The sequence below is a fragment of the Mauremys mutica genome, chromosome 10 (genome assembly GCF_020497125.1).
Source record: "Mauremys mutica isolate MM-2020 ecotype Southern chromosome 10, ASM2049712v1, whole genome shotgun sequence".
Classification (NCBI taxonomy): Eukaryota; Metazoa; Chordata; order Testudines; family Geoemydidae; genus Mauremys; species Mauremys mutica.
In genome coordinates this window covers 50,453,873-50,481,013 of record NC_059081.1, presented here as the reverse complement: position 1 = coordinate 50,481,013, position 27,141 = coordinate 50,453,873, and the positions used below count along the sequence as shown (strand labels likewise).

Here is a 27,141-nt window from a genome sequence, read left to right as displayed (position 1 = left end):
TAAGCATCACAGAATATTAGGGTTGGAAGGGATCTCAAGAGGTCATCTAGTCCAACCCCCTGCTCAAAGCAGGACTAATCCCCAGACAGATTTTTACCCCAGTTCCCTAAATGGCCCCTTTAAGGATTGAACTCATAACCCTGGAGTTAGCAGGCCAATGCGCAAACGGCTGAGCTATTCCGCCTTCACTCATGCCTGCCATAAAGCCCATGACTAATACTAGAACAGTCATGTAACAAATTTTAAGTTTACATAAAAAGCTGTACTTGAAACCATAATCTTGATCACACAGTACGTGATATTCTATATCTTGTTTAAAGTGCAAGTTCTTGAGGCAAGGAGTATATCCTCCTTTGTGTTGAATATAAAATCCAGAAAATAAATCTGAAACCAAGCCACAGCACAGTGAGTCGGTATGAAGGAGTGTAAGTTTTTTTGAATGAGACATATTACTATTCAAAAAACTTAAAGGACAACCAGCTTTGAACAGTCAGCCAAACATCATTGCTTTCAACTGCTTGCTGCTGCTGTGCATTTTGGAGCAGTGGACACGATTAACAGCCTCAGCAGGGGCAGGATAAATCTGGACCATAGCTGATGTGCCCTTTGGGTGGGTGGTTGGAGGCAAGCAGCCCGTGCGGACCTAGGCTCTGAGGCGGTGTCTGCGATCAGCGCTGCATGGCCTGCTGAACTACGGCTGCCTCCGTCCGAAGCGGCTGTGCACGGAGAGCACAGCTGCAGACGTGGCACTGACAGCTGCACTGAATGGCGTCGGCCTCCGGAAAGGCAGAGGATGAGTGTGCTCGTGTGAGTGCGGCGGGGCCAAGTCTAACTGAACCGGGATCCGCCCCTGGTGCAGTGGTGCGCGCCGCGAAACAGGCCCCGCAGAGCCAGCGCGCGCTAGAAGCAGCCTAAGCAATTGCCTCAGGCCTCAAGCAGCTCCAGGGAGCCCGTTATATTCCTCCTTAGGCCCCGCGCTGCCCCTCTCCGCCCCTCTGCAGCGCCGTGGAGCGCAGGTGGGAGGCGGGCAGCGGCGGTGCCAGTGTGGCCGGGCGGGGGGAGGCTGAGCCCTACCCCCAGGGCCTGGCATCTGTGTCTGTTCTCGCCTGTGCCGCCCGGTGGGGTCTCCCAGTGCCCCGCCCTGCCCCCGCCATCGCTACGGGCCGGGTCACGCCGCTGCGCCCGCCCTGACGGCTGCTGTAGCGCGCCGGCTGCCGCCCGGGGATTAACAAAGATGGCGCCCGCGGCTACTTACCTCCAGGTTTTTCCTTCTAGTTGCCTGGACCAAAGATGGCGCCAGCGAGCGGTTCCCTGCCTCTCCCCCAGCGTACGTTCCTCCTTCCCATTGGCCCAGCTTTGCCATGTGACCAGGCCTGGTCCGCTTGCTCTTACGGGGAGGCCGGTTTTAACCCTTGCGGGACAGAAGCTGCTGGATCTTGTCGCAGGGGCGGGGCAAGAAGCACAAAGTAAGAGGGTGGGGGGGGGGGAGAAGATGGATGAAACCCGGGCCAAGGGAGGCGGAACCTTCATCTAGCCCAAGACTGAGGGGGGGCGTCTCTGGCGCGGGGGGTGGGTGTCAGGCCCGCCCGGGTCTCGGTTGCTGGAGCGGGAGAGGCCGGGGTGTCGGACCCGCCTGTCTGATTCCCTCAGCGGCCTCCCCCTCGGCGCTGGGTGACTTTGCGCCCGGGGGTCAGCACAACAGCCCCCGCGCTGCTCTGGGGCGGTAGGGAAAGGGCTGCCCCCCTCTCGTTGCATCCTCGCCGTCGGAGGTTACGTGACCTGCCCACCCGTTATAGTCAGTTCTCTCTGAGCAGCATCTCATTGAAATTGCTGGTGGAGTAACCGCAGCATTGCACCTGTCCCGACTGCCGTGCCGCTCTCCTCTCTACCGGGAAACTCCTCTGTCCGTTTATTCTCCCAAGAATGCAGCCACGAAACAGTCCCACGTCTCCGGCCCCTTACACCAACCTTCCTCTTCTAGTGCCCCAGTCAAGGTTTCATTTAAATAATTTGCAGAGCAGAGGAGATATAACACTTGTAGGGCTTTGTTTTTTCCCTTCCATTATAAGATTATGCCATTTAATTCATCCTGGCCCCCTCCAATGGCAAAACCGATTTCCTTTCAAAAATATTTGTGAGCCACATTATCCCTGTCAGATAAGAGCCAGAAAGGGACTGAGATAGAAAAGCAATAAAGGGGAAGCCCTACAGCTCTGCATTATTAATTCAAAACGGACCCACCTGATTGTATCTATTCAGTCATTGTTTCATTTGGGGAGTTGAAACAGTCAAGAGTGTAGAAAGAACCATGACACTTGTTTACATGCAGTCTGGTTTTTTTTTCCCCAACTCTGTGTAATAACCTTCTACATATAAACATGCTATTGCACACAATATGATTGCTACCATAGTAGGTGCACTTAAGCATAGAACTCTAGGAATGTTAAAAGAGCTAATAAACAAAACTCCTCCCAGTCAGAACATCATTAGAAATGTGCTCCCAGCAAAGAAGGATCATTCTCCAGGTATGTCTGTCTACATCTGTGTTAGCAGTAACGTTGGCCATCAGTTCCCCAAACCTATTTGTTATCTATGTAGATTAGGGGAAGGCAGGTACACATTTTTTCAATAGCCCCATACTAAAAAATGTTGTATAGCCACTACCTCCAGTTTAATAGCCTCACTGCCAGACTAGAGATCTGTTATTGAAGATAGTTAAGATACAATTTAACCCTGAAGCAAAAATTAAATAAGCAACCACTTTCAATCCCAGAATAGCCCTGTTCATTGAAATTAAAGATGGAACAGGACTGAAATACTAGACCCAACCAGTTACCAACAAAATAGATGTAGATTTTCAAAAAACTTCTTATCTAGTACTGGAAAGGTTATGTCTTCAGTATTTAGTGACATAACACAAAACAACTGTTTGATGTTGCAGCAAGTATTGTCTCAACAGTAGCAATTTCCATAACAAGAATAAGAAAAAGCACAGAAATACACCTTGTAGTAGAGTAGTGGGAGGGGATCAAAAAACTCTTCCTTTTGTTCAGGCTTTAGTTCCCCTTCATTCTGGACTTTAACCACAAGATGTAATATGTTGAGAAAATTAATTTTAAGATAATTAACAGAATGTGTGCATAACATTAAGCATATCTCATGATATTTTTCTGTTGTAACTCATCCTTCCATACCGATTTTCTCCTCCCCTTGTTTGTTAGTCGTATCTGGTGCATTAAATCTAATTGTAATCGCTTCAGGGCAGGTACATGTCATTTTATTTGTCTGTAAAGTACCAGGGTCAGATGTGGTGTTACATAAATTAGACATGATAAGAAGTCGGAAAGGAGAAAATGTTGCTTAGCATGTTCTCTTCTTTTCTGTTGTTTTTCCTCACATGATGTCTTAAGGTGGGTTTTTCTATGTAGTTATCTAACCAAGGCCCTTGTGCAGATAAGGTCTAGAGGATCCCCACTCTTTCACTTAATGGGAAGCAGTGTGATCCAGTAGCTAGGGGAGGGAATTGTGACTTGAGAAATCTGGATTTTGTTTCTGGTTGTGCTGTGACTAGGCAAGTCACTTAATATCTTTCTATCTCAGATTCCCCATCTATAAAATAAGGATAATGAGTGAAGTACTTCAAGATCTGTGGATGAAAATATACTATTGATTATTTTGGTACAGCTATCTTAACTCAATTGCTTCCCTTTTCTTTTTACAGTCATGCTTCATTTTCCCTGCCTGGGTGCTTCACATATTATGTCAAAAATAAAATCAGTATCCTTGAATAGTTAGTGGATGCTCTTGAAAGTAGCACAGATAATTATGTTATCAGGGATCACTGTCCTGTTTTTTAAAAGGCTCAGGATCTAATCAGATTAGTTTGGATTTAAATTAGTATCCACAAGGGCATTTCTCACAGCATGTGTAATAAGAGTTGGACTGATTAAAAATATTGGCTGGAGTGATGTGTAGGGAAAATGGTTATTTTAGAAGGAATGTTTTTACATTGTGACATGCTGTAACAAACGTGTTTTGATCCCACTCACGGTGAAATCATTGGGTGTTTTCCTGTTGATTTCAGTGATAGCAGGACCACAGGGAATCGCACAGGAACCAGTTCTGTGTGGGTGGTGGAGGAGGGACAATTCCCTCTTTCTCACCCTCTCCCCGGAAAGCACCACAGCCACTATTCCAGCCCTGTGACTGGAGAAGGAGCCACTGCACCTTTGTACCCTCGGTGGATTCATGGCCCCTGATTCCATATAATCACAGATGCTGTGGCCACATATCCCCTAATTTACAAAACAAGTATTTATGAATTATAAACAAGTTATACTATTGTTTATTCTTTTAATGTTTGTGGTGAGACTACTTTAAATAAATAAAACAAATACATTCTCCCACTACATAGTTCCTCTTCTTGTAACTGGCTTGCTAGTATGATGTTGCCCAGTTATTTGATTGTTTGTTGTCTGGAGTAATACCTTTCTGAAAGCTTGAATACTTTTTACAGTGGCAGTGACTTATGGTAAGTCTTATTCCTTCTAATAATGGAGTATTCAGGCATATAAACGGTAAGGTGTTACTTATACAGTTCAGAATTTAGGAGTGTAACCAAGCACATCTGCATGTCTATACATAATGTCTATGCGTTGCAGAGTTTTCTGAGATTTACTCTGTGTTCTGTGTCTCTCTCACAGAAAAGTGTAAAACATGGTACCTGCAGTTGGAAACACTGAACAAAATCTGTTTTGAAACATGTTTTGGGTGCAGGTAACCACAGACCTCCTAACCCTTCTCAAAATGTTAAGTATTAAGAAAACATTTCCTTTTCTTTTTCTTATTTCTTAGAAAACACGTTTTAGCTCAGTAGTTTGTAATAGTAAAAAAGTAAGGGATACACTATTCAGGTCAGTTTCTTGAGCTCTAAAATTATGACTGTTTTAGAAAATGAAAGTTATATTTTTGTTTGACCTGAAACTTGATCTGCTTAATTTCTTGCAATTTTTTTAAGTCAGTGTAATTCTGTGTACAGTAGAATAATAAGAAAGCACTCTCGAGAAACCCTCCAATAAACCAGTATGCATGCACAAAGGAGAAACAAAACTGGGAAAGGGAACAGGTATCACTTTCAAGCGTCCAAGGGGTTACTTTATAAAGAGTGAGGAAAAGAAATCATTTTTTAAATTGCTAAAAATATTTTGGCATTGGCTTTTTTTTTTCAATTAACTTTTCATATATAGAAAGAGGGGGAGAGTGATTTCAGTTCACTTTAAGAAATATCCATTTGGTTAGTCACATCTACTGTACAAACCATTTGTGTTTTGTAATGTAACTCAGATTAGGTTGTTAAAGCACAGGTATTGTACCTACATAGTGTTCATCTCACAAATTTGCCAGAATGGGACGATGTCTTACTACTGAGAAAATAGGAGAGCATTTTAGAAGCATATTAAACCCCAAAACATTTTTTTTCTTGCCTTAGGTGGTTAGGTCCTCCTATTGTTTCTACCTCTTCTTGGGGCCTGAGTTGGAGGACAGTGCTTCTTGTCTATGTAATCCCTCTAATGGGACGCATTTTCTTTTTTTTTCTTTTTATAAAATTCCTTTCGTTTTCTCTAACTTCTTGTTTCTTTTTCCCCACCACCACTTTCCTTCCCGACCAGGAATTCCCCCCATGTCCTCCACCCCACAGGATTTCTAGTGTTAGATGCAGCAGCAGTTTTAAGCTCTATTACTAAAAATACCATGAGCACCGGGCACTTAATGCTACTGGTGCTAATATTGATCCTTGTTGAAATACTACGTCATGATCAGCAACTGTCCTAGTACTGGGAGAAAAATTGAATCAGAGGAGGACTGTGGCCCAGATCTTAAAAGGTGTTTAGGAGTTGTATTCCTATTGAAATCAATGTGTATTAAGATCTGAAATACTTTGGAGGATCAGGCCTGGGTACCTAAGGCATGCTCCAAAATATACTTTTGATAGAGCACTGCCTAAAGTTAAGGTGGCATGGGGATTTTCATCCTAAAGGGTCATTTTCAGAGGCCTATCAAAACATATCTTTAGGGCTGAAATTTGGCACATTTGTACTAAGCACAGTAGTGAATATTTTGGGAAAGTCTGCACAGAAACAGCTGAGTTGATTTGAATTAGGAAGACTGTGTGGAAAAAAATACAAGTTTGCTATCATAAAATAAGATTGGTCAGTGTAAAAGAAGTGTTTTGCTACTAGCTCCAAGGATCTAGCCCAGCATGTTGCTATGTATCTCACTATAGATATGCAAACGGGGAGAGAGAATATATGTAATGGTTCTCAGGCACGATGAAGTTTTTATTGCCACAAATATACGTTCTTATTACTCATGAATGGTGGAGCTCATTGAAGGGAGCAGGAGAATGGGTCTGCTTCTCCTTGGGATTTATACCAGTGTAAATCATGAGTCAATAGAAGTACTCTGGGGTAAAAAACCTGCTGAGAAGAGAATTAGGACCCATATATGATGACTAATTGTTAGATCTCATTTTAAGAACCTCTGCTTAATATAAGGGAAAAGATATTCTGGTATCAGCTAAGCCTGTTCACTCAGACCTCTAGTGGTATAATAAACAATGGAATAGCAGAATTTTTAGTCTCTTCCCATTTAAACATGAACCCATTAAAGTCATTATTGGTGTAACTGCATTAATTTTGAAGTGACAGTTTGCATGAATTTGGCCACTGCTTTTAAAATTACTTGTTACTAATATGTCTTTGCCTGACTAAATTACTGTTGTGGAATTTGAATTCTGAGGATGGTATCTGTACAGTTCTTTTCTAGGCATGCCTCTGTGCAGAAGATTTTAGCAATAAGCAGTGTAACCAGATGCACTTCAAATTCAGTTAAACATGGCCGGTCTGTGTGGTTAAGAAGCATTTTCTTTAACTCTGTCAAATACTATCCCACTAAATTAGTTCTGGGAATTGAAACCAGTTGTGATGATACAGCAGCTGCTGTGGTGGATGATACTGGCAAAATCTTAGGAGAAGCTCTACATTCTCAAAATGAAGTCCATTTAAAGTAAGTAGACATTATCATGGGTGCTTTATTTTCTAAACTGCACTTGTAGTTTAATATTACTAATGTGATTGTCATTTATACTTGTCATATTCCATCAAGGGGCAGGTTCTTAAGAAATATGAATTGGTTCTGATTATCAAATTTGGTAAAATTCCCCACACCCACCAATCCTGAAGAGTATGTTATTTACCTGTCTCCAATTTTGGACAAAGGTAAATCAGAAGATGGACATTCCTTGCTAAATTCATGATGACAGAGAGGGGTTGTGGATACCAACTCCTATAAATTGTCTTGGCACAGCCTAGGGCTAAATTCAAATGGGGCATAAACTAAGCAAGAGCAAGTTGAATCCTTGTATGGCCTTCCATTGGAAGTGATGGTAATCTTCACTGCATGGAGCATTTTAAATAGGACTAGACAAAGCATTTGAGAATAACTGTAGAGAACTGTCATGAAGTGGAAGGACTACCAAGTCTTTTCCATCTCTCATTTCTATGATTCTGTTTCTGTCATAAAATATGGACACTTCATAATTCTTTGTTTCTAATTAGAACAGGTGGGATTATTCCTCCAGTGGCACAGCAGCTTCACAGGGAAAATATTGAGCGAATAGTAAAAGAAACACTCTGCGTCAGTGGAATCTCTCTCAAGGAGCTCTCTGCTGTTGCAACTACTGTAAAGCCAGGACTCGCTTTAAGTCTCGGCGTGGGATTAGAATATAGTTTAAAATTGGTGGACAAGTATAAAAAACCTTTCATCCCTATCCACCACATGGAGGCACATGCACTTACAATTAGGCTGATAAACCAAGTGGAATTCCCTTTCTTAGTTCTTTTAATCTCTGGAGGCCACTGTATCCTGGTAGTAGCACAAGGAGTTTCAGATTTTCTTCTGCTTGGACAGTCAGTGGATATAGCACCAGGAGACATGCTTGACAAGGTAACATTTCTGTAGGGATTCGTTTATGCATTTTATACAAGTACTTACATTTGTTGTATTATTTACATAATAGTTTGTCTGTTTCTTACAGTAGCAAAAGTAGAGGTATGTATTCTTTAGGAAACTGGGATTCTGGCATTGCCTTGGGTAAGAATTTGTGTAAGCTTTAGAGCAGCTAATGTTTTTTCCAAAAGGGGAAAAACTGTGGAATCCAGTAACAGGTAAGGTTAATCACTTGTGTAGACGAGTCCTACTCTGTGTTTTATTAGCAATTTTTTATATTTGTGCCCAGACCCTAGATGGATACCTTAAATAAATCTGAATAAATTAATTTTTAAATATTCCCTGCTTATAAAATGGGCATTGTTAAAGGAAGGATCTGATTTGGCAGGTGTATATTTAAACTCTGGGAATTTTCATTGTAACCACAGAGGTTGGAACAAGTTAGCCAGTATGCTTTCTAGAATATCACCTACAGTCAACATAAAGAAAACAGTACAATACACTATAAACGTCAATTTTTTCCTCCAATTTGAAATACTAGAGATGTTGTAGGCTTAGAGGCTACTAAAATCTATTCATTATATTTCTTTAGTTGGCACTAGTTGTTTTCAGCAGGCAGCTAGCCATAACCTGGATGGCCAGCCTACACTGAGGCTGGACATAGAAAGTTCAACAATATATGCAGTACAAATGAATCTGACTAACAGTGATATTTAAAAGGATGCTGCTGTTTAAAATCGTGTTTGATTTTTTTAAATGTCCTTACTTATGTTACTAATTGTGCCTGAGAGAGTTTGAAAAGTCTAGTTTATGTTTCACAAGTTATATTGTGTTGGTCACTGAATAAATAAACTTAAGCTGGCCAGTTTCTGTTTCTTATTCTCAAGCACTAGCACAGGTTTGCAAGGAAATTTTTAAAACAAAACAAAAATAAAAAAAAAAGTTTGAAATCCTTTCTATTAGTGTTAACTTGGCAGTCTAATATACCCATGAGTGTTCATTTCAAACAGAATAAGAATTAGATTCCTCATGTTTCTTGCAAAGTTTGAGGACCCTCATATTCACCCAGTTTACTATAAAATTGGATTTGATGTTAAACGCCCTCTAATGTTAGCCTTAGCATCTATCATTGGTCTTTTCCTCATAAGACCTAGTTCACAATTTATAAACTCTGGGCCAAATTCATCCTTAGTGTAACTCCATTGACTGGAGTTATAATGGAGCAGTGCAGTTACATCAGGGATTAATTTGGCCCTATTTTTCCCCAATTCTTCTTTCCAAGTCTATTGTTAGCATAATTATATTCTTTTCCATTTTTCTAGGTAGCAAGAAGACTCTCTCTAACAAAGCACCCAGAGTGCTGCAGAATGAGTGGTGGGAAAGCTATAGAGCACTTGGCCCAACAGGGAAACAGGCTGCATTATGAACTCGGAGCTCCCATGCGACATCATCCTAACTGCAATTTTTCCTTTTCTGGACTTCACTCCAATGCCACTAGAATAATTATGCAAAAAGAAAAGGAAGAAGGTATTTTTCAAAGTAAGATATATACAAATTGTACACCTGACCTGTGGTTATATTTGCAAAAACCCCTTTTGCTCACAATCTCTTTAGGTTTACAGGAGGGACACCTCCTGTCCTGTGTTACAGACATTGCTGCTGCAGTACAGCATGCAGTAGCACTTCATATTGCCCAGCGAACACACCGGGCCATTCTATTCTGCATAAAAAGTGGCATCCTATCACAACCAAATGCAACTTTGGTAAGTACATATAACTTTACTATGCATGTCAAGGGGTACATGCTGTCATACATTTGAATACACGTAACAGCACCAGGAGAAAGTGCAGCAAGGCATCAGCACCCTCCTTCACATTTCCACTTATAACACAGCTCCAGCATTAAAATAAATGCATGTGATACATTTAGTTGAACATATAAAATAAATAAAACCTGCTGCAACAGAGTGTACAGCTGTATAGAGGATTGCAAAGTGCTGCATTGTTAAGTAAAGTAATTTTAAAGTTTTCTTACATGTCCATTTTTCTTGTATATATTTAGATGTATTAGAAACATCTATCCACAACTTTAACATCTTTTACTCCAAACAATCTCAAAGCATTGTATAAAGTTAACTAACTGATATGAAAACTACATGTAGGGATAGCATCATCCTCCATTGAAATGCAGCCATCGGGTGAAACACATCATTTGTTTCAACTGTACAGAGCAATACTAGAAAGCAGTTTAGGAGAGGAAGTGAGAATAATATATCAAGCTGAAATTTCAAGGGGAATTTATAGGTAAACAGAATATGATTAACCAAGTTTAAATTTGCCCAGGACACTAGGATTAACACCTCATCTTGTGCACTATGAGATTTAATTACCAAAAGTGGTCATGACCATAGTTCTCTGTCTCATCCAAAAGAGAGTACCTCCAGCAGAACAGCACCCTTTCTCTCTTCCCCCAGCCCCCCGCCCCCACATGCTGGGATATTTAATAAACATTGACTTATTGGGGAGAGTGGCGCCTATTGAATTGCCAACACTACTTCCTTTAGTATCTTGCTTTTCCTTGTAGCTTTCCTATCCCAGTCTTGACATAATTCAACTCTACTAAATTTGTGAAATCTGACAGCCCAGTGTGGTCTGGCTGCAGGGTTTTGCAGGGGTACTGATTCAGAATTCTTCATTTATAGTTACTCTCTCACATTTTGTCTTAATAAATTGAGAAAAAAATAGTATTTTCTTAATCATCACACTGTTAGTGCTACTAGGCCATGCACTTCTGTTCTTGTAATTTGTCAATGATGATTAAAGCTTTATGAAATATGGTGAAAAAATTAAAGATTTTTGTGAACATGTGAAAATGTCTGCTAATGAACTTAATTTTATAACTTGTAAACTGAGTTCAAATTTTTTCGTATTATTCAGTTTCACTAACTTCTCTTCAATAATGTAACTAGAGCATGTTAGAAAATAGGACACTCTTTCATGAAAGTTCTCCTCTGCTCCCCTCTCCCCCCCATTGGCCTTTTTCTTGAAATATTTCAAAAACTTGAAATTTTTGGACTAACTCTAAAGGTAAAAAGTGTAGTTGCTATAAAGCCTTGGAGATTACTTACAATTAAGTTGCTATAACACATAAAAAGGTAAGTGAAAAATGTCTAAATTAAGCATAAAAATTGTTATATGCCAAATTCAATAAAACTTCCAATAATATTCTCCACCTTACAAGGACATACATGTCCCAGAAAGCAGAATTTTCAAGGACTTCTACTATTGAATGCATAAAAAGAAGACAACTTTTAATTGACTCTGGATCTGTGATGCTAGAATTACGTGATTTTTTTTTTAAAAGGATGGTGTCTTTGCCTGCTACACAGGACCAGAAAGTCATCTTTAACAGCTAGCATTTTTACAAGACACTTAAAATATATATATTAAAAAAAATTAAATAATTTCATAGACTCATTTGAATTAGATTCCCAGCACACAGGAGCACTGATTCTGATTGAGAACTCTGTGCACTATTTAATACAAATAATCATTGGATGTGGATAATCTAATCCATTCCTAAATCATCCATAATACATGGGTATTAAGTCTAGTTTTGAATATATAGTGATGATTACATGGCTTGCTATTCTTACTTTTTTAGCATTTTCCTCTAATAGCTTAAATGTGCTGTGCTGCAATTTACACCCATTACTTTTGTTCTGTCCTACTTGAATAACGTGATTAAGGCCAGCTGGGACCATTATGATCATCTAGTCTGACCTCCTGCATAACAGAGGCCCTAATGCCTGATTTTTGATAGCTGCCTTACTTACACATCCTTTACATGCTGTATTTGTAGATAGTTGTATCTGTTCAGTAATCTTTTAGGCCTGGTCTGTACTGCCGCTTCTAAGTCACCCCCTTGAGCGACGTAGCTTACATCGACCTAATGTACACTGCACTGCACTGTGCACTGTGTCAGCGGGAGATGCTTTCCCACCAGCTTAGCTTCTGCCTCTCGGGGAGGTGGAGCACTGATGCAACGGGAGAGCACTCTGCCATCAACTTATCACATCTTCACCAGACCCAATAAATTGATGCCACTGCATCAATTGCAGTGGCGTCGATTTAGCCTGCCAGTGGAAACAAGCCCTTACTAAGACTACAGACACCCAATTCTCTTATCCTTTTCTTTTCTATTAGGTCTTGATTTCCCTATTATTCTCTTTGAAATTAGGGGTATGGAACAGCTTCCCCCTAGTACATTTCACCTTGGACTAAGGGGGGATATGATAAAGATCTATACAATCTTGATTGGTGTGGAGAAAATGAATAAGGAAATGTTATTTACTTCTTCACATAGCACAAGAACTAGGGACCACCCACTGAAATTAATAGGCAGCAAGTTTAAAATGAACAAAAGGAAGTACTGCTTCACACAACACACAGTCAACCTGTGGAACTCTTTGCCAGAGGATGTTGTAAAGGCTACAACCATAACAGGGTTAAAAAAAAATTAGATAAGTTCATGGAGGATAGGTCCATCAATGGTTATTAGCCAGGATGGGCAGGGATGCAACCCCATGCTCTGGGTGTACCTAGCCTCTGACTGCCAGAAGCTGGGAGTAGATGACGATCACTTGATGATTACCCATTCTGTTAATTCCCTCTGCAGCATCTGACATTGTCCACTGTCCTAAGATAGGATAGTGGGCTAGATGGATCATTGGTCTGACCCAGTATGGCCTTTCTTATGAATTTTCTTCAATGTCTTCATCAAGCTTTTTTGTTGAACTAGTGTACTATCAGCTGTTCCTTATTTTTTTTACTTTTGAATGACTTGCCTGTCTTTTTAAAATTGTTGTCAGGTTGTATCAGGAGGAGTTGCAAGTAATCAGTATATCCGAAGAGCTCTGCAAATTGTAACAGATGCAACTAACTTCAATTTGCTGTGTCCTCCTCCCAGACTCTGTACTGACAATGGTGTTATGATTGCCTGGTGAGCAAAGACTGTGTTTCTATGTTGTTGTTTTTTAAATGTTCTATATAGCAGTGGTACAATGCGAAAAAACCAGTTGACGTAATTGTGTAAGAATTTCTGCTTATTGTGGTTAAGCCACATGTGATCCAGACAAAAAGACACATTTGTATGTTAAATATGAACTGCATTTTAAATTTATGTTCTTCTCTATTTAGGAATGGCATTGAAAGGATGCGTGCAGGTTTAGGTGTGTTACATAGCACAGATGGCATACGCTATGAACCAAAGTAAGTGGCAAAGCTCCTACCAATCCATTTTCTCGTATGGTCATATTGAACTTTAACTTCCTACAGTCATTTTAATTTAAGCCTCCTTCAGTTACACAATCAGATTTTATTATGTGAAACGTCTTGTGATGCAGCTGTGCTTTTTAAATATCAGTAACTTTTCACTGCAATTATATAAGATACAAATAATACTTAACACTTATTTACCCCTTTTTGGGCATAGATCTCAAAGCACTTTATGAAGTTGGATAAATATCATTATTCCTATTGTAATATGGGGAAACTGAGACATGAAGAGGTTAAGCAACTTGCTTATGGTCATTCAATTAATTGGTGGCAGAGCCAGGAATAGAACTAGAACTCAGGCATTCTGTCTCTGAGCTCACTGTCCTATGCACTGAACCCTGCTGCCTGTTCATGATCAGCCATCCAGTGCGAAGTTCAGATTGGGTTTACATTCCTGAGATGGAATATCTGTTGGTGGAGGCTGCAGTGGCACACAGCAGTCCCAACCTATTTTGCTCTAAGGAGCTGGAGACAGGCTAGCACTTTTCCAAAATTGGACAGAAGGCATGTGAAGGATATGTTGACCTCTCAGTTGCCTCTTCCAGTTGGGATGCTGACAAGCCTGAGCCATTTAAAAAAAAAAAAAAGAGCTACTCCCCAGCATCCTGATGGGAACCCTGAGGGATGGGCAGCAGTAGACACCCTCTCAGCAAAGCCACACTGTGCATCAGTCTGGCCCCAGGTGTTTAGACAAAGTTAAAATACTGCTTTTTAACCAGAATACCTTTAATAAAATAACATTTGATGTAGAACAATCTAATGATATAAAATACCTCTACTGCACTTTAGACATTAGTATCCATGGCATGGCCTGTTTTATGAGGTTATGTAGGTTTTGGAAGGAATGGAAGTGGGGTTGAATTGAAGCAGAGTGTTTGGGAAACTTTGGAGGTTCCCTATTTTTAAAATGCTAATTGTGATCTGTATTATTATGAAATAGGTTTTCATCTTTTCCCCTTTCCTCAATAAAAACAGACATTTTGGGAACTTCTCAGGAAACACAGATTTGCAGTTTTCTGAGAGAACAAAGATGTTGGAATGTTATGCTTCAGAGAGAACTTATGTAAGGCTTCATTCATTAAAAAATAAGGTTACCTTATTTTGCTGCAATCCCACAGAATAGATAAATTGCACAGGTAAATACTCTTGTGAACTTCTGCTATATCTTGCATTCACAAGTGTTAGCAATGGGATGCAAACTGCAAAATCTCAACTAGCATCGAAGTGAAAAAGAAAAGCGACTTTCTGGGGGGAAAACAACCACCACCATAGCCAGAGTTCATCTCTTCTGCTATGTTCCAGGTTCCAGTTCAGACCGTAGGGTAATCTCTTCAACTAGGACGTAGGGATAGAAACAGCAAACTCTTGGAAGTGGCTGTAAGTAACTTGAGCCCTTCTAGTTTGCCTCAGTAGCTGTTTTCTCTCTCCAGAAAGTCAGGGCAGACAAGCTTCTGGTTCAATAATGCTAATAAATTTGATTTGACCTGGCCTGTTTTTTCCCTTTCATAACACTATGAATTTGTGTTTTTCTCCAGCTGCTGTTCTCCTTTATATTGGATATTCAGTCTCTTTACTAGACCCTCACCCATGCTTATAGCCATTTGTTCACAAGTTGTTGTGTTGCTGATTTCTTTTGACCTTGATTATTCTCTGGCTAGCTGTCAGATACCTTTGGCCAGTTGCCCATTTCCCTTCCAACTGTATATTCAGTCTATTTTAAATGAGATTAACCATATCTTGAAAATGTACTTGTCTGGCAGGAGCTATTATTATGCCACTTGCTTTTTTCTTAAATCTCATTCAGTCAGAAATTTTAAATTGAAACTAGTTGAAACCCTTCTTGTTTAAGATGTTTGCAGTGTTTTACATTCACAATTCCTTACCTCAGTTAGAGGAGATACACTTGGGAGGGAAGCTGAGAAAATATTTCTCCTTTAGAAGGTATTTGCTTTTCTCCCCCATTCGAGCACATTGGGGCCACTTCAGCAGTCACAGATGCTCAGGGTATAAGGAAAGCCCATGTTCCTTTTCTCCTGTGCTGGCTGCAGGTAGGAGTTGGTAGAGGAACTTTTCTGCCAGCTCTACTCAACTGTGGGATCCCTCTACCCTGGGGTGGTAGTCCTGTGACTGGACAGGACAGCTTTATTATTTGCAGAACATATGTGGGTTAATTCTGAGCCCATTGATGTCTATGGAAGTTCTGCCATTGTCTTCAGTGGAACCAGGATTTCACCCCGGTGTCACACTTACCCCTGACATAACCTGGGACAATTCTCATTGACTTCAGTAACAGTGCTGCCCCTTTAATTGCTTGGGCTGAGGTTTGGTTCATTTTGCTAACAAAAAGACTGATTTTTGAAAGGACTCACATTTCATGTTTCAAATATGAGGTGAGAGAGAAAAGCCGAGATGCATAGAGATTACATTTCTGGGCTGGAGAGAACATGTTTCTTGTTCTGGGCAGATCATTTGTGTTGAGACATTTAGTAGACAGTACTGAGTTATTCATATGGAAGGAAAGAACCTGCAATACTTAACTCATTGTCACTGGTGAAGGGGAATGCTATAAAAACATTATGGGTTAGGTGGAACTCGTGTACATCATCATGCTATGAACAAGGAAAGTCTTTCATAAAAGGGAAGTTGGACAAACTAAAATATAGAAGGTGCTGTATAGATTTACAAATCTTCATTGCCTGTATAAAGCTCACAAGAGTCAAGCACCAAATACTCTCTCATAATGCTGAATACTTTAAATAGGTAGCTTCATAATTGAGTAGATGTGTAACTTTATTACCATAATTATAAAAAATTGTTTGTTAAAAATAATACAGTGCTTGTTATATTATAGAGCTTCTCTTGGAATTGATATCTCAGAACAAGTTGGAGAAGTTTCCATCAAGGTACCAAGTCTAGAAGTCTCCCTAAATGAACTTTCAACTATCAACTTATAACACATCCAGTTTGGGAATTATTGTTCATGGCTGTTATTAAAATGTTTTTGTTTCCTAGTCTTTTCTTACTAAGACATATCTGACCAATGTAAGCACCCTTACGGGCTGCTGTGCTATTTAGTAGTTAAAACAGGGAGTTGGAAGTCAGGAGAGTTATTCTATTCTCATATGCCATTGACTCCTTGCATGACCTTAGACTTATGTCCCTTATTTTTCCCCATGTGTAAAATAGGAATAAGTTAATAGTGCAATAATTACCTTTGGAAAACACTCAGTTAAAGTTCTCTAGATAAGTGAAAAGTATCAGCCTTAATTATTATTAACTATATACTCAAATATCCTTTTGTAACACAGAACAACGTTTTATAGAGGCAAATTTTCATAGCACTTCAAGATTTTGGCTACATGAGTCCATTGATCTTGAAACTCTGCACAACATTTTAAAAATTTACCCATAAGAGTGGATATAGATTAGTTTGAGAGTGCCTATCTGAAGATAGAAGATGCAAGTATGCGTAGCAGCTGTTTTGCAGCTCTTGTATCTAGTAACAGAAGGCATTGTATGATTAGAAATAGAAGCTTAAATTCACCAAAATATAAAACAACCTGCACACAATAGCCTTCATTGATGCCTGTGAGTGATGAATTTGAAATTATTTTCAATGCATTTATTCTTTACTACTGCATCAAATTTAATTCTTCACAGACAGACCGCCTTCTTCCATCCCACACACAACTCTCTTGTGAAAAGAGTTTAGGTTTCCAAAATTAGGCATCTGTGTATTAGCAACTGCCATCAAGAAATTCTGTTCCGAAAGACTATTCCCAAATCTACAGGATATTGCATGGATACAAATACTTATCTGCTACATTGTTGGCACTGGACTCAAGCTTTCTTTCCTGGTGAATTAAGCCGGAGCTTGCTGACATTAAAAATTCTTGGTCTTGAAACTTTTGTGATGTCGAAAGTTGCATGTGCAAATGAATGAAGTCCAGTGGTTCGGCTACAGGGTTTGTCTGTAGTTCTGAGTTTTCCCATTAAGTGAGCAGATATAGGCATTAAAAGAAGAGAGTCCTTTGGATGAAATTTAGCTTTGAATTGTCTTCTACTACTAATACTTCGTGATCTCTCTGCAAAATAAAAATAGTGTAATTTATTTTACATTTATATCATCAGCAGAACATTGAGTATATGTCCCTGAACACTATGACCTAGCAGATCTGTGGCTTTTTAAAAAAGAGAAGACAATAAAGTTGAGGCCGACTATGACAAATAGTAAGTATTTTACATTTGTACCAGAAACTTTTATATGCTTCTTACATTTACCTATACTAACTAATTAGCTAAATTAAAAAAATTGAGAATTCTAACTAAAGTCACCTGCCCACAGTTTCAAAAGTTAGGAAATGGCATATAGTACATGTAGCCTCATTATGGAGGTAATTTCTAAAATAAGTTAAATGTTCGACTAAGAAAAAATTGCCTTTTGAGGAGTGGTTCGGCAGATCCCCATTCTTGGGATGTGTTGATAGCTAATTAATAAATTCATCTGTGAACTTCAAAGTAAGTTAAATACATTCTATACCTTTAGTATAGGTTGGAACTGCAGGGGGTCCTCCATTTATCACCAAACTGTAAATAAAATATTTACAACTTAGGAATTCATGATCGTTAAAGCACTCCGGGTTTTTTTTGGCCTAATAACATGAAGGCTCTGGGTATTTTTTTTTAATATATTTTCAGCATTTCTTATGAACTCATGGAACTCAAATGAGTTTGATTTTTTTAAACTAATCTGCATTGATACATTTATTTGATTTTTGGCCTATAAACAAACACATGATTCTCTTTAAGCACATGAGTACTCTCTTTGCAGTTAATACCTTTATATCTAGGCATATAAGCATTTTTAAAATCCCAGTGTTAAAAGTTACAAATACTTAATTACTAATTTAATACCTCAGTTTGTCTATAAAATCAATAATCATCTCACAGAGATGTTGAGAGACTTAACTATTGTTTGCAAAGTGGTTTGATATTCTCTAACTAAAGCTGCTTATTAACTGTTGTAAGAATTAAAAAAAAATTAAACCCAAATGATAATTAAGAGGGTGCTCGTTAAACTCCTACGTGGACATGCTGATATCTATATGGATTCTCGATGCTTCTGGCCCATGTCACTTATTGAAAGAAATATGATTCAGTATCCTTTTTATACATCTTTGTAAATTTAACAAAAAAATAAAATCAAGGAAGTATATCAATAAAACTAAAATCCCATCAATATTACTAAAATAAACTAAGCAATACTATTATCAAATCAAGATCAAATAAATTAGTAATTTGATTAAAATCAAATGATCAGATTAGTTAAATCATCAGATTGATACAACAAAAAACTAAACCTCATAAATCCTAAGTAGTATTCTAAGGAGGTTAGCTGTCTATTTAGTTATAAATTCCCAACTAAAGAGTTTTACCAGAGGCAATGAAATATGAATTTAGACTTGGATGAATATTTTATACTGAAACCAAATTATTGTTTAACATCTACTCCACAATCTCAAAACCAATTAAAATTTATGTTTCAATTCTTATGTGGTGGATAACCCCTTACTTCCCACCTCCAACAACAGATAACAGGCCTTAATAGAACATTCTGATAAGTAGGAGTTGTCAAAGTTCTGATTAACAGTTTACAACTGGCAATTTTAAGATTCTTAGGACACTTACACAGAATACAGAACACAAGTATTTTTATGAGGCAAAGTTTAGAGTTCTTTAAACCTAAAGAGCTTTCTTTCTGGTGCTTTCTCTGTGTGGATTTTACAGGAGCTCGTGCACACACCCACACTGCCACTTTCTAAAATTAAAAAAAATAAAAGGCTGGAACTTTCCCCAGCAAATAAAAACAAAAAGGGGGGAAAATATTAGATACTTAAGAGAATGGTGTTTGTGAACTCTTAAGATCTCACAATCTGCTGGATTTTTCTGACATAGATGCTAGAATTGCAGATGAGAAGCCAGAGGATAATGTTGCTGGCACAGTACCAGTAGGCTTTCAGGTACAGGAAGACTCGTCAAGGGCTGGTATAAGCCTGTTAATTGATGGTGTGATTTCTTTCCTCAGAGGTGAAATCTTGGAGTTCTGGAACATAAGTCTTCCCTCAGATAGCCTGTTGACCTAAAAGGAGCAAAGGCCCTTAGCCTTACACTTAATTTTTACTTACCCTACTGTAGCGGGGTGGTCACCCACTCCTGCCCTAAAGGGCTTGAAAGCAGCCCTGCAGAGAGCTGCAGCTCTGAAAGGTGGGCTGATTGGGGAAGTAGCCACAGCTGGGCCACACCCCAATCAGGCTGCAGCTGGCCCTTATAAGAGGGCAGTGGACTGGGAGCAGACAGAGTTTCTCCACCTTCAGAGAGGGAAGGAGTGAGTGGCCGGCCGGCCGAGCTGAACTTCTGGGAAGCTCAGGGTGCCTAGAGTGAGGCAGGGTTGGGGAGTGGCTAGAGGAGCTGGGGAGTTCCAGGCTGGCAACTCCCTAGGCTGCAGGGCCTTGTCCAAGGCCCCATAGAGGCACTGGGTTGCAGAGAGAGGCAGGGCCGGCTCCAGACCCCAGCGCGCCAAGCGCGCGCTTCGGGTGGCATTTTGCTGGCAGGGTGGCAGGCGGCTCCGGCGGACCTTCCGCAGTCATGCCTGCGGGAGGTCCACCGGAGCCGCGGGACAGGTGGACCTCCCGCAGAGGGTCCACTGCTGCCGCGGCTCCGGTGGACCTCCCGCAGGCATGACTGCGGAGGGTCCGCTGGTCCCGCGGCTCCGGTGGACCTCCCGCAGATGTGCCTGCAGAGGGTCCGCTGCTGCCGCGGCTCCGGTGGACCTCCCGCAGGCATGACTGCGGAGGGTCCGCTGCCAGTGGACCTCTGCTCCACCGGAGCCGCGGGACCAGCGGACCCTCCGCAGGCACGACTGCAAGAGGTCCCCCGGAGCAGCGGGACCGGTGTGCTTGGGGCGGCCAAATTCCTCGAGCTGCCCCTGGAGAGAGGCAGCAGGTCCAGACCCAACCTTGCCTATGATGAGTGGCTTTTACATTGCAGCCTGCCCCAGGGAGTGGGGGCTTGATGATGATTGGCAGTAGCTCAGACTGAGGCAAGGTGGGGATTAGAGGGTTGGGGGTTCCTCAGAGAGGGGAGACTTAGAGGCAGAGTGTGGGGGCAGCACCCCAGATAAAAGGGCACTGGGGTCTGGGAGGGACACGGGGCTGGAGGCAAGTGGGACATTGGCCTGCAGAGGGTGCTCCGGAGGCTGGCAAGCTAATTCCCTGAGATGACCAACAGGAGGCACTGCAGGGATGAGTCCCACATTGCTACACCCACCTTAGAGCAACTTCCTTGGAGATCTTCAGGCAAATCAGGTATAAAATTTACCTTGGATTCTGACAGCATGGTCTAATCAGGTCAGAGTTAGGTAATATTTAGGCTAACCAGTTTGTAAAGGTCCTGCTGAACCAAGCAGTTCTTTTTTTTTTAAAAAAATATTAGTTGTGGTGTACCACATGCACTGTGAGTCCATGATACTCTAAAATACATATATAAAAAAGAGACCCAAGACCACTTCAGAGGATGTTAACGTTCCTCTGCTGAAAAGGTCTTATGCTAGCATCAACATACAGAAAGTGGGCCTTATAGATAACTGATTGCAAAGACCCTACCAAACACAGAAGCCACTCAGCATGTATCCATCAGCATTCAAGAACATTAAAAAATAAATGACCAGATGCCCTTTTTTAATTTTTGAAAACGACAATTTAGCAATCTTTATCTACTAGGTTATAAATCATACAGAAAAGATTACTTTAAAGCTCCCCAGATGGAACTGATTTACAATAAAAAATAAAGTTTTAAACAAGGTTTGCATTCTCTTACTCTCTCAAAATATGACATTATGAGTGTTACAGAGTTTTATGGCCACTTTTAAAGAAAGATCGGTATGATTCAACTACCGTTCTATCACTCACTAACAACATCTAAAACTTACAGATACACACTTTATAGCTCCACCGCCACAAATATATGCATAAGGTGGCAAAAGTCCCATTGACATCAATGGGAGCAGAATTAGGCCAGTAATGAGTTTTTTTAAATAAAATCCCAGCCATACTATTTATATCTCAAAATATACACACATTTCAAAAATCTCAGTTTTTAATACAAGAAAGGATTGTGGCTTACCCATATCACTCTCCAGTTCACTTCTTTTGGTTGTGGCACTAAGATGCCTGACATCAGATGAAAAGGTTAGTCTAGAATGTGGTTAATAAATCCTTGTTACAGGTGCTTCATGTGTGAATTAGAGAGCATAATGGTCAGTCCTGTATTGCAACAGTATTAAAATTCTGAAGGAGAGGTGAGATGATCAGCATAAATTCACAAAGGATACTACATTCAAAGAATTACCATTACAGGCAAGAATCCTGTGTGTAGACATTGCAGGATTGGACTCTAAAGAAAGTAGTCTATCTGCATACAAAGCTCCTTGACTTCAGTGGGAATTCTACGTACAAAGCAACTGAAGGACTGGGCTCTCTGAGATTAAAGAGGAAATCCTGCTCCAAGTGAACAGTTGAAGTAAGTGGAAGAATCAGGGGAGAGAAACCTGTTTCATTGGCAGACTACAGAACCTTTCCACACTTGCCCCAGTTCTTCCAGTGGCTACAGTACCTCACTCTGCATCAGGGGGGTTGCCTGGCAGTCCAGAGTTGTTGTTGATCCACAGGGCACACCACTGCCACCAAAACCTTCTCCACGCTGAGACTGAGGAAACCCCTGCACAGCTGTTCTCTGCAAGGAAGAGGGGCTGCAGACTTCCATTGCTGGCTTTCTACATCAACATCCCAAAACTTCTGCATTGGAACTATACTGGTACCAGTATATTCAAGGCAATACCCAGCTCTTGCCTGGACCAGAGAATTTGACTCTAAAAGGCTAAACAATTACTCTCTGTAATGTTATAAAACTATAAGGATAAATGTGCAAGTCTTGTACAATCTTGATTTAGATTTTGCAGGAGTAAGCAGGAAAAAAATACTCGAGGCTTGCAGACTTTTTAAGGTGGCAATTCAAAGCATTTGGAACAATGCACCAATAGCCCTCTCTAGTCCTTTAGACACGTCAGTGGTATTTGGGATGCCTTAAAATCTTTTTAAAAATTATACTGTGCACAGAATATGGGATGTGCTTTATAAAAATATGAACAAATAACACTGCTAAGAGATGCTCAAAGATGAAAGGGGAGTTACAGTGAAACTACCTCAGCATACACAAATCCTAGACTGTGACAAGAAAAGGAAATGTCCGCGTGTGATCCCACTTAACACAGAGGCCTGGTCTACACTGGCGGGCGGGGGGGATCGATCTAAGATATGCAACTTCACCTACGAGACTAGCGTAGCTGAAGTCGACGTATCTTAGACTGACTTACTTCGCATCCTCGGGGTGCGGGATTGACGGCCGCCGCTCCCCCGTTGACTCTGCTTCTGCCTCTCGCTCTGGTGGAGTTCCGGAGTCAACGGGGAGCGTGTTCGGGGATCGATGTAATGTGTCTAGACGAGACGCGATACATCGATCCCTCAATAGAGCAATCACTGTGTAGACATACCCAGAATGTAAGTGAAAAAGGACTTCATACATATTGGGTCAGTTCCATATGATCTCATCACTAAGTTAAGTATCCTTCATGTCTTGCTTTGAGAGAGATTCCAGAGAAGCAATAGACAGTCACTCTCCCTGTTTGAAGCAACGTTTAGTGGGAGCATGGGAGACTTTCTGACCTGTGCTATTCTTTGGCCATTCAGTTCCCTCTTTTGCTCCCTACCCCGCATCAATGTTTGAGCTTTTGCTTCACCTTAATGATTGTTGAAGATTGACTCTAATGGTTGAGAGAACCTTTTGTCACTGCACCTTATTTTAATAAAGGTGGATCAATTACATTTAACTGTGGCTGCTAATGCTGTTTTACCGGTGTGGCTAGATGGAGGCAGTTGAGGTACCTGAGGAAATGTGGATGCTCTTACTTAATGATAAAGAATTTCCCCTAGAGAGGAGGTCAATTTCCCTGTAGTAAATAGTCTATATGGGGTTTTGAGCAATGTTGAAGGGAAGACCAATTTTTCTGGATTAAAACAAAATCATCCCAGAAAAACAGCTTCAAAAGAAAAAAGTTGGAGTTTTTTGCAGTAGCCAAACAGGCAAAAGGTGCAAAGTTGACAACTTGGGCATTTTTTGAGAATATCATGTTTGAAATATGTCAGGTGTTTATTGCTTTGGTACTTCTACAATTCAGATTTCAAGGCCAGAAAGGACCATTAGATCATCTCTCTGACCTGTGATATTGCAAGGCAAATACATTCTGTCTAATTAAAAGTCCTTTGTAGATTTAAAACTGCAGGTAGCTGCATTTCAGTGTTCAGTGCAGTGACCCCTGCCTGATTTATAAAGTTAATTCAGTACATTCCAATTGAGATAAAATATTCTGCAGAATGGAGGCTTTCATGTGTTCTTGATGAGAAGATATTTAGGATTGACTTCTCCAGTTCACATGGAGCCTGGACTTATAAGGACATCAAGGGTTCTTTTAGGTCTGCTCTCCAGCTCATTTGCATCAGTAGTAAACATAGTTGAAGGCTGAGGAGCTTGAAAGGCATGCTTTTAAACAGGTTGTATTACTATTGTCTCAGAGAGAGTCTGGACAAATTTTGAAAAGAAGTTGAGCAAAAGTGCCCATGCAAAAATACCCATTGTATGCAGTCACAGATTTCTGCTTATACATCTTTGCATGCTTGCATCCTCAACTTGTATATACACTATATGAATTGCATGTATATCATGGTGCACACAAAAGCATGCATGTTTGTTTTAAGATCTGTGCCTGACTTTGTGGCTACAGGGATGCAGGGATATATTGGAAGACAATTCAATAACTATTCAAGGATATTAAAACATAATAGGCGAGTTATGGAGAAGAAATTTTGTGGAGTACTTCTGGACATGCTAATGTTTATCATGATATCTGTCATTTATCTTGAAGCAAGAGAGTCTTGTACATATGGGAAAATGTAACAATCATCTTAAGTCTTTCTTGGCTTATTGACGCTTTTCCTTAGTGTTGCATAAGCTGTCACCTTACTCAACTGCATGGGTTATCCGCATTGCCATAGCCTATGCGGGAATGAGGTGGTAGCTGCTGCCAGGCAGAGTCCAAAAGTGGGCAAAGCCTTGGCTCTGCACACCCCAATCTGTCAGCCAGCCAGCACAACAGAGCTAGCACAGACCAGGGAATATACTGTGCAAACAAAAGGGCTGATGCAAATTAATTCTCCCCTGGAGCAAAGTGGGAGCCTGCTCGCCAAGTAACAGTCTTCACCCAGATCCACAAACAGACTTCTTATTGCACAGGTTTTGCAGTGCTGACCAAACTAGTAAAAATCTTGACTCCATAAACCCTGGGTTAAGTGCCTAAGCTATACCATACCTGTAGAAAGATGCCAGAGAATGGGATCCACAAAAGCCTGCTTGGTAGGTGGAGAGCCACCTAAGCTGGCCAATGGAAAATGCTAACAAGAGGTATGTGTCCCTAAATATTGTCCCTCTCATGGAGTTGGGTGCCTCAGTCTGTACTGCAGGAAGGCATCTCTCTCTGCTTGCAATCCACAGCTGGGAACGCCTCTCCTCAAGTCAGGCACCTAAGCCGTTTCTTCCAAGATAGGGAGCAGCAAACACTTAAATCCACACAAAACCATCAGGGGAAGGAGGAGTACTCCCTTAAAATGTTTAGCCCAGTGGGAGATAATGATTTAATTCCCCCTCTCTGCCTGGTGAGAAGGGATTTGAATAGGGGTTTCCCACCTCTCAGGTACGTACCTTAACCACTGCACTCTAGAGCCATTCACTCGCTCTCTGATCCAATTAATATTTAATTCTACAAAGTGGAAATGCTTCAATAAGAGATTGAGGAGGAGTATTCGGAGGTAGATCTCTCTCAACAGGCAAAGGGCGGGGATTAAACTGAGGTCTCCCACTTCCAGGTGAGTTTCCCAATTGCTGGTCTAAATGTTATAAGGGAGGCCTCCTCTCCCCATCCGACTCATCACCTATTTTGTGTGGAATGCTCAGAGCAAGGCCTATTAGACTGAGCCCCACAGGCCAGATAAGCAGGGCAATACCTGTCTTCACCTGCTTTGATGTTTGCGCTGTGGCTTATGAGATAGATGCCTGAGTGCCTGCCTGAAGCAACAGTGCACATGCCCAAAGGCAGCCTCTTAGGTGCTTAGGAAACTGTTACAGCTAAAATTTAGGCACTGAGTGAGTTTAGGCACCTACAGAGTTAGGTGGCAGCTGAGGGGTTTTGTGGATTGCAGTGGCACCTAAATCTGGGGTTTAGGTGCCTAAGTCCCTTTGTTGATCTGGGTCCCGTTCCTGCTTTGTTCCTGGGGCAGTGCAATTACACACTGTCTCTTTCTCAGGCCAGATTGTAGTTACAATCCAGCCCATAGTGGTTGTGCCACTTTACCACCTTAAGTGTTATATACAATACACACAAAATAATGACAGGTTTCCCCCCCCCATATATAAAGTGGTATAGAAGAAAGTGTACAGGTAGTTGTAAGGGAGAAGAGGACCAATAGACGATCTTTGATAGTTCAGATTAAATGGTATAGTTAAAGATAACTTTGGCTCCGTAATAATCCACCATAAGAACATGTTAAGAGTTAGACCCTCTTAGCCATAGCCCTTTGGGAACAGTGCAGGAAAGATGACTGTTGCTAGAACAAAATTCCCCTGTAGATTCAGTAAGCCAGTATTTGACAGCAGCTGCTAGCCTGCATGCTCCCATCCTCCAGTTGTGAGGGTGGAGCCTATCTCCCACCTCTACAACATGGGGTTGCAATGGGAGACTATCCCCACCCCCTTATGCCAATTCTGGGTATGGGATGGGTTGTGGATATGAGAGACCTACTACTTCTTTCCCTATTAATTCCTTACAATTTCATTTTAAGTTCTGAGTGATGCTTTAAAGCTAAAAGGAACATTTGAGGAAGAGTGTGCTTAAATTTATGTCTCAGTAATAAACAAAATAAAAGCATACTTCCAGACTGGAATCAGAAAATACCATCCATTGTTCAAGGACAGTGTGACATAAATGGAAAATGGATTGAATGAGACTCTAACATTAGACTTATAAGACAACATACGTGGAAACAATTTGTAGATGACATCAGCTAAGATTCTGATAGGATCCCCCTCCTTTCCTTTAAACTAACATGTAACAAATATAAATACATTATTCCCACACAAAAACCTCCTATGTGGTGGTGGTGAGATTTCAGACATATATCAGTACTTTAAATTTCAATAATTTTTTAAATTAAAAAAAGAAATTTTTAAGATTAAATTTACACCACCAAATTTTGAAAGCCTTGAAATTCAAAGTTAAGATAGTCAAACTAGCTAAGTGTTCTATAATTAGGGTCAATTTTGTATGTTTCGGATACTAAATGTGATGACTTATCACACTAGCTTTTGTTTTTAATGTAAATGCTTTAATATAATGATCTGTGTCTAAAAAGACTTAGATTAATAGCTGCCAAACAGAGTCAGAGGCCTGATGCTATGAGGTTCTCAGTGCCTTCTGTACTCAGTGCCAGCTGCTTATGGTAGGCAGATGACAGACTAAACTCACTGCCCACTATGCAAAATATGCTCATTTTACTATTACCTTGTCCTCCCACTCTCTTCCTGCCCAACAGTTTGTTTCTTCTACCTCTTCTGTCTTAAACCTAGATTGTGAGC

At 40.7% G+C, this 27,141-nt stretch overlaps 2 protein-coding genes across 21 annotated transcripts in view; one reads left to right on the top strand and one right to left on the bottom strand.

The window, feature by feature from the left end:
* Positions 1–934: 934 nt before the first annotated feature.
* The window catches only part of OSGEPL1 (O-sialoglycoprotein endopeptidase like 1), a 29,618-nt gene continuing 3,411 nt past the window's right edge, over positions 935–27,141 (top strand). The window contains exons 1-11 of one of the 13 annotated variants that reach the window (XM_045032256.1): positions 1,334–1,466; positions 4,704–4,776; positions 6,815–7,065; positions 7,617–8,004; positions 9,330–9,534; positions 9,622–9,770; positions 12,879–13,009; positions 13,207–13,278; positions 16,196–16,247; positions 17,476–17,574; positions 21,759–21,891. In XM_045032256.1, coding sequence (XP_044888191.1) covers positions 4,762–4,776; positions 6,815–7,065; positions 7,617–8,004; positions 9,330–9,534; positions 9,622–9,770; positions 12,879–13,009; positions 13,207–13,278; positions 16,196–16,247; positions 17,476–17,514 — 1,302 coding nt within the window. In that variant the 5' untranslated portion in view covers positions 1,334–1,466; positions 4,704–4,761 and the 3' untranslated portion in view covers positions 17,515–17,574; positions 21,759–21,891. Of the gene's footprint in view, positions 1,017–1,333; positions 1,467–2,029; positions 2,526–3,337; positions 3,411–4,349; positions 4,532–4,703; positions 4,809–6,814; positions 7,066–7,616; positions 8,005–9,329; positions 9,771–12,878; positions 13,010–13,206; positions 13,279–16,195; positions 16,335–17,475; positions 17,575–21,627; positions 21,892–27,141 lie in introns of those variants that run through there. The other 12 variants (XM_045032255.1, XM_045032257.1, XM_045032254.1 and 9 more) reach the window with 12 other exon arrangements.
* ANKAR (ankyrin and armadillo repeat containing) overlaps positions 17,178–27,141 on the bottom strand; it is a 58,935-nt gene continuing 48,971 nt past the window's right edge. For 2 of the 8 annotated variants that reach the window (XM_045032228.1, XM_045032230.1), the window contains exons 24-25: positions 17,885–17,931; positions 17,178–17,429 (exon numbers count right to left, since the gene is read on the bottom strand). In XM_045032228.1, coding sequence (XP_044888163.1) covers positions 17,185–17,429; positions 17,885–17,931 — 292 coding nt within the window. In that variant the 3' untranslated portion in view covers positions 17,178–17,184. Of the gene's footprint in view, positions 17,430–17,884; positions 17,932–19,350; positions 19,484–21,525; positions 21,597–22,001; positions 22,135–27,141 lie in introns of those variants that run through there. The other 6 variants (XR_006582624.1, XM_045032233.1, XM_045032235.1 and 3 more) reach the window with 6 other exon arrangements.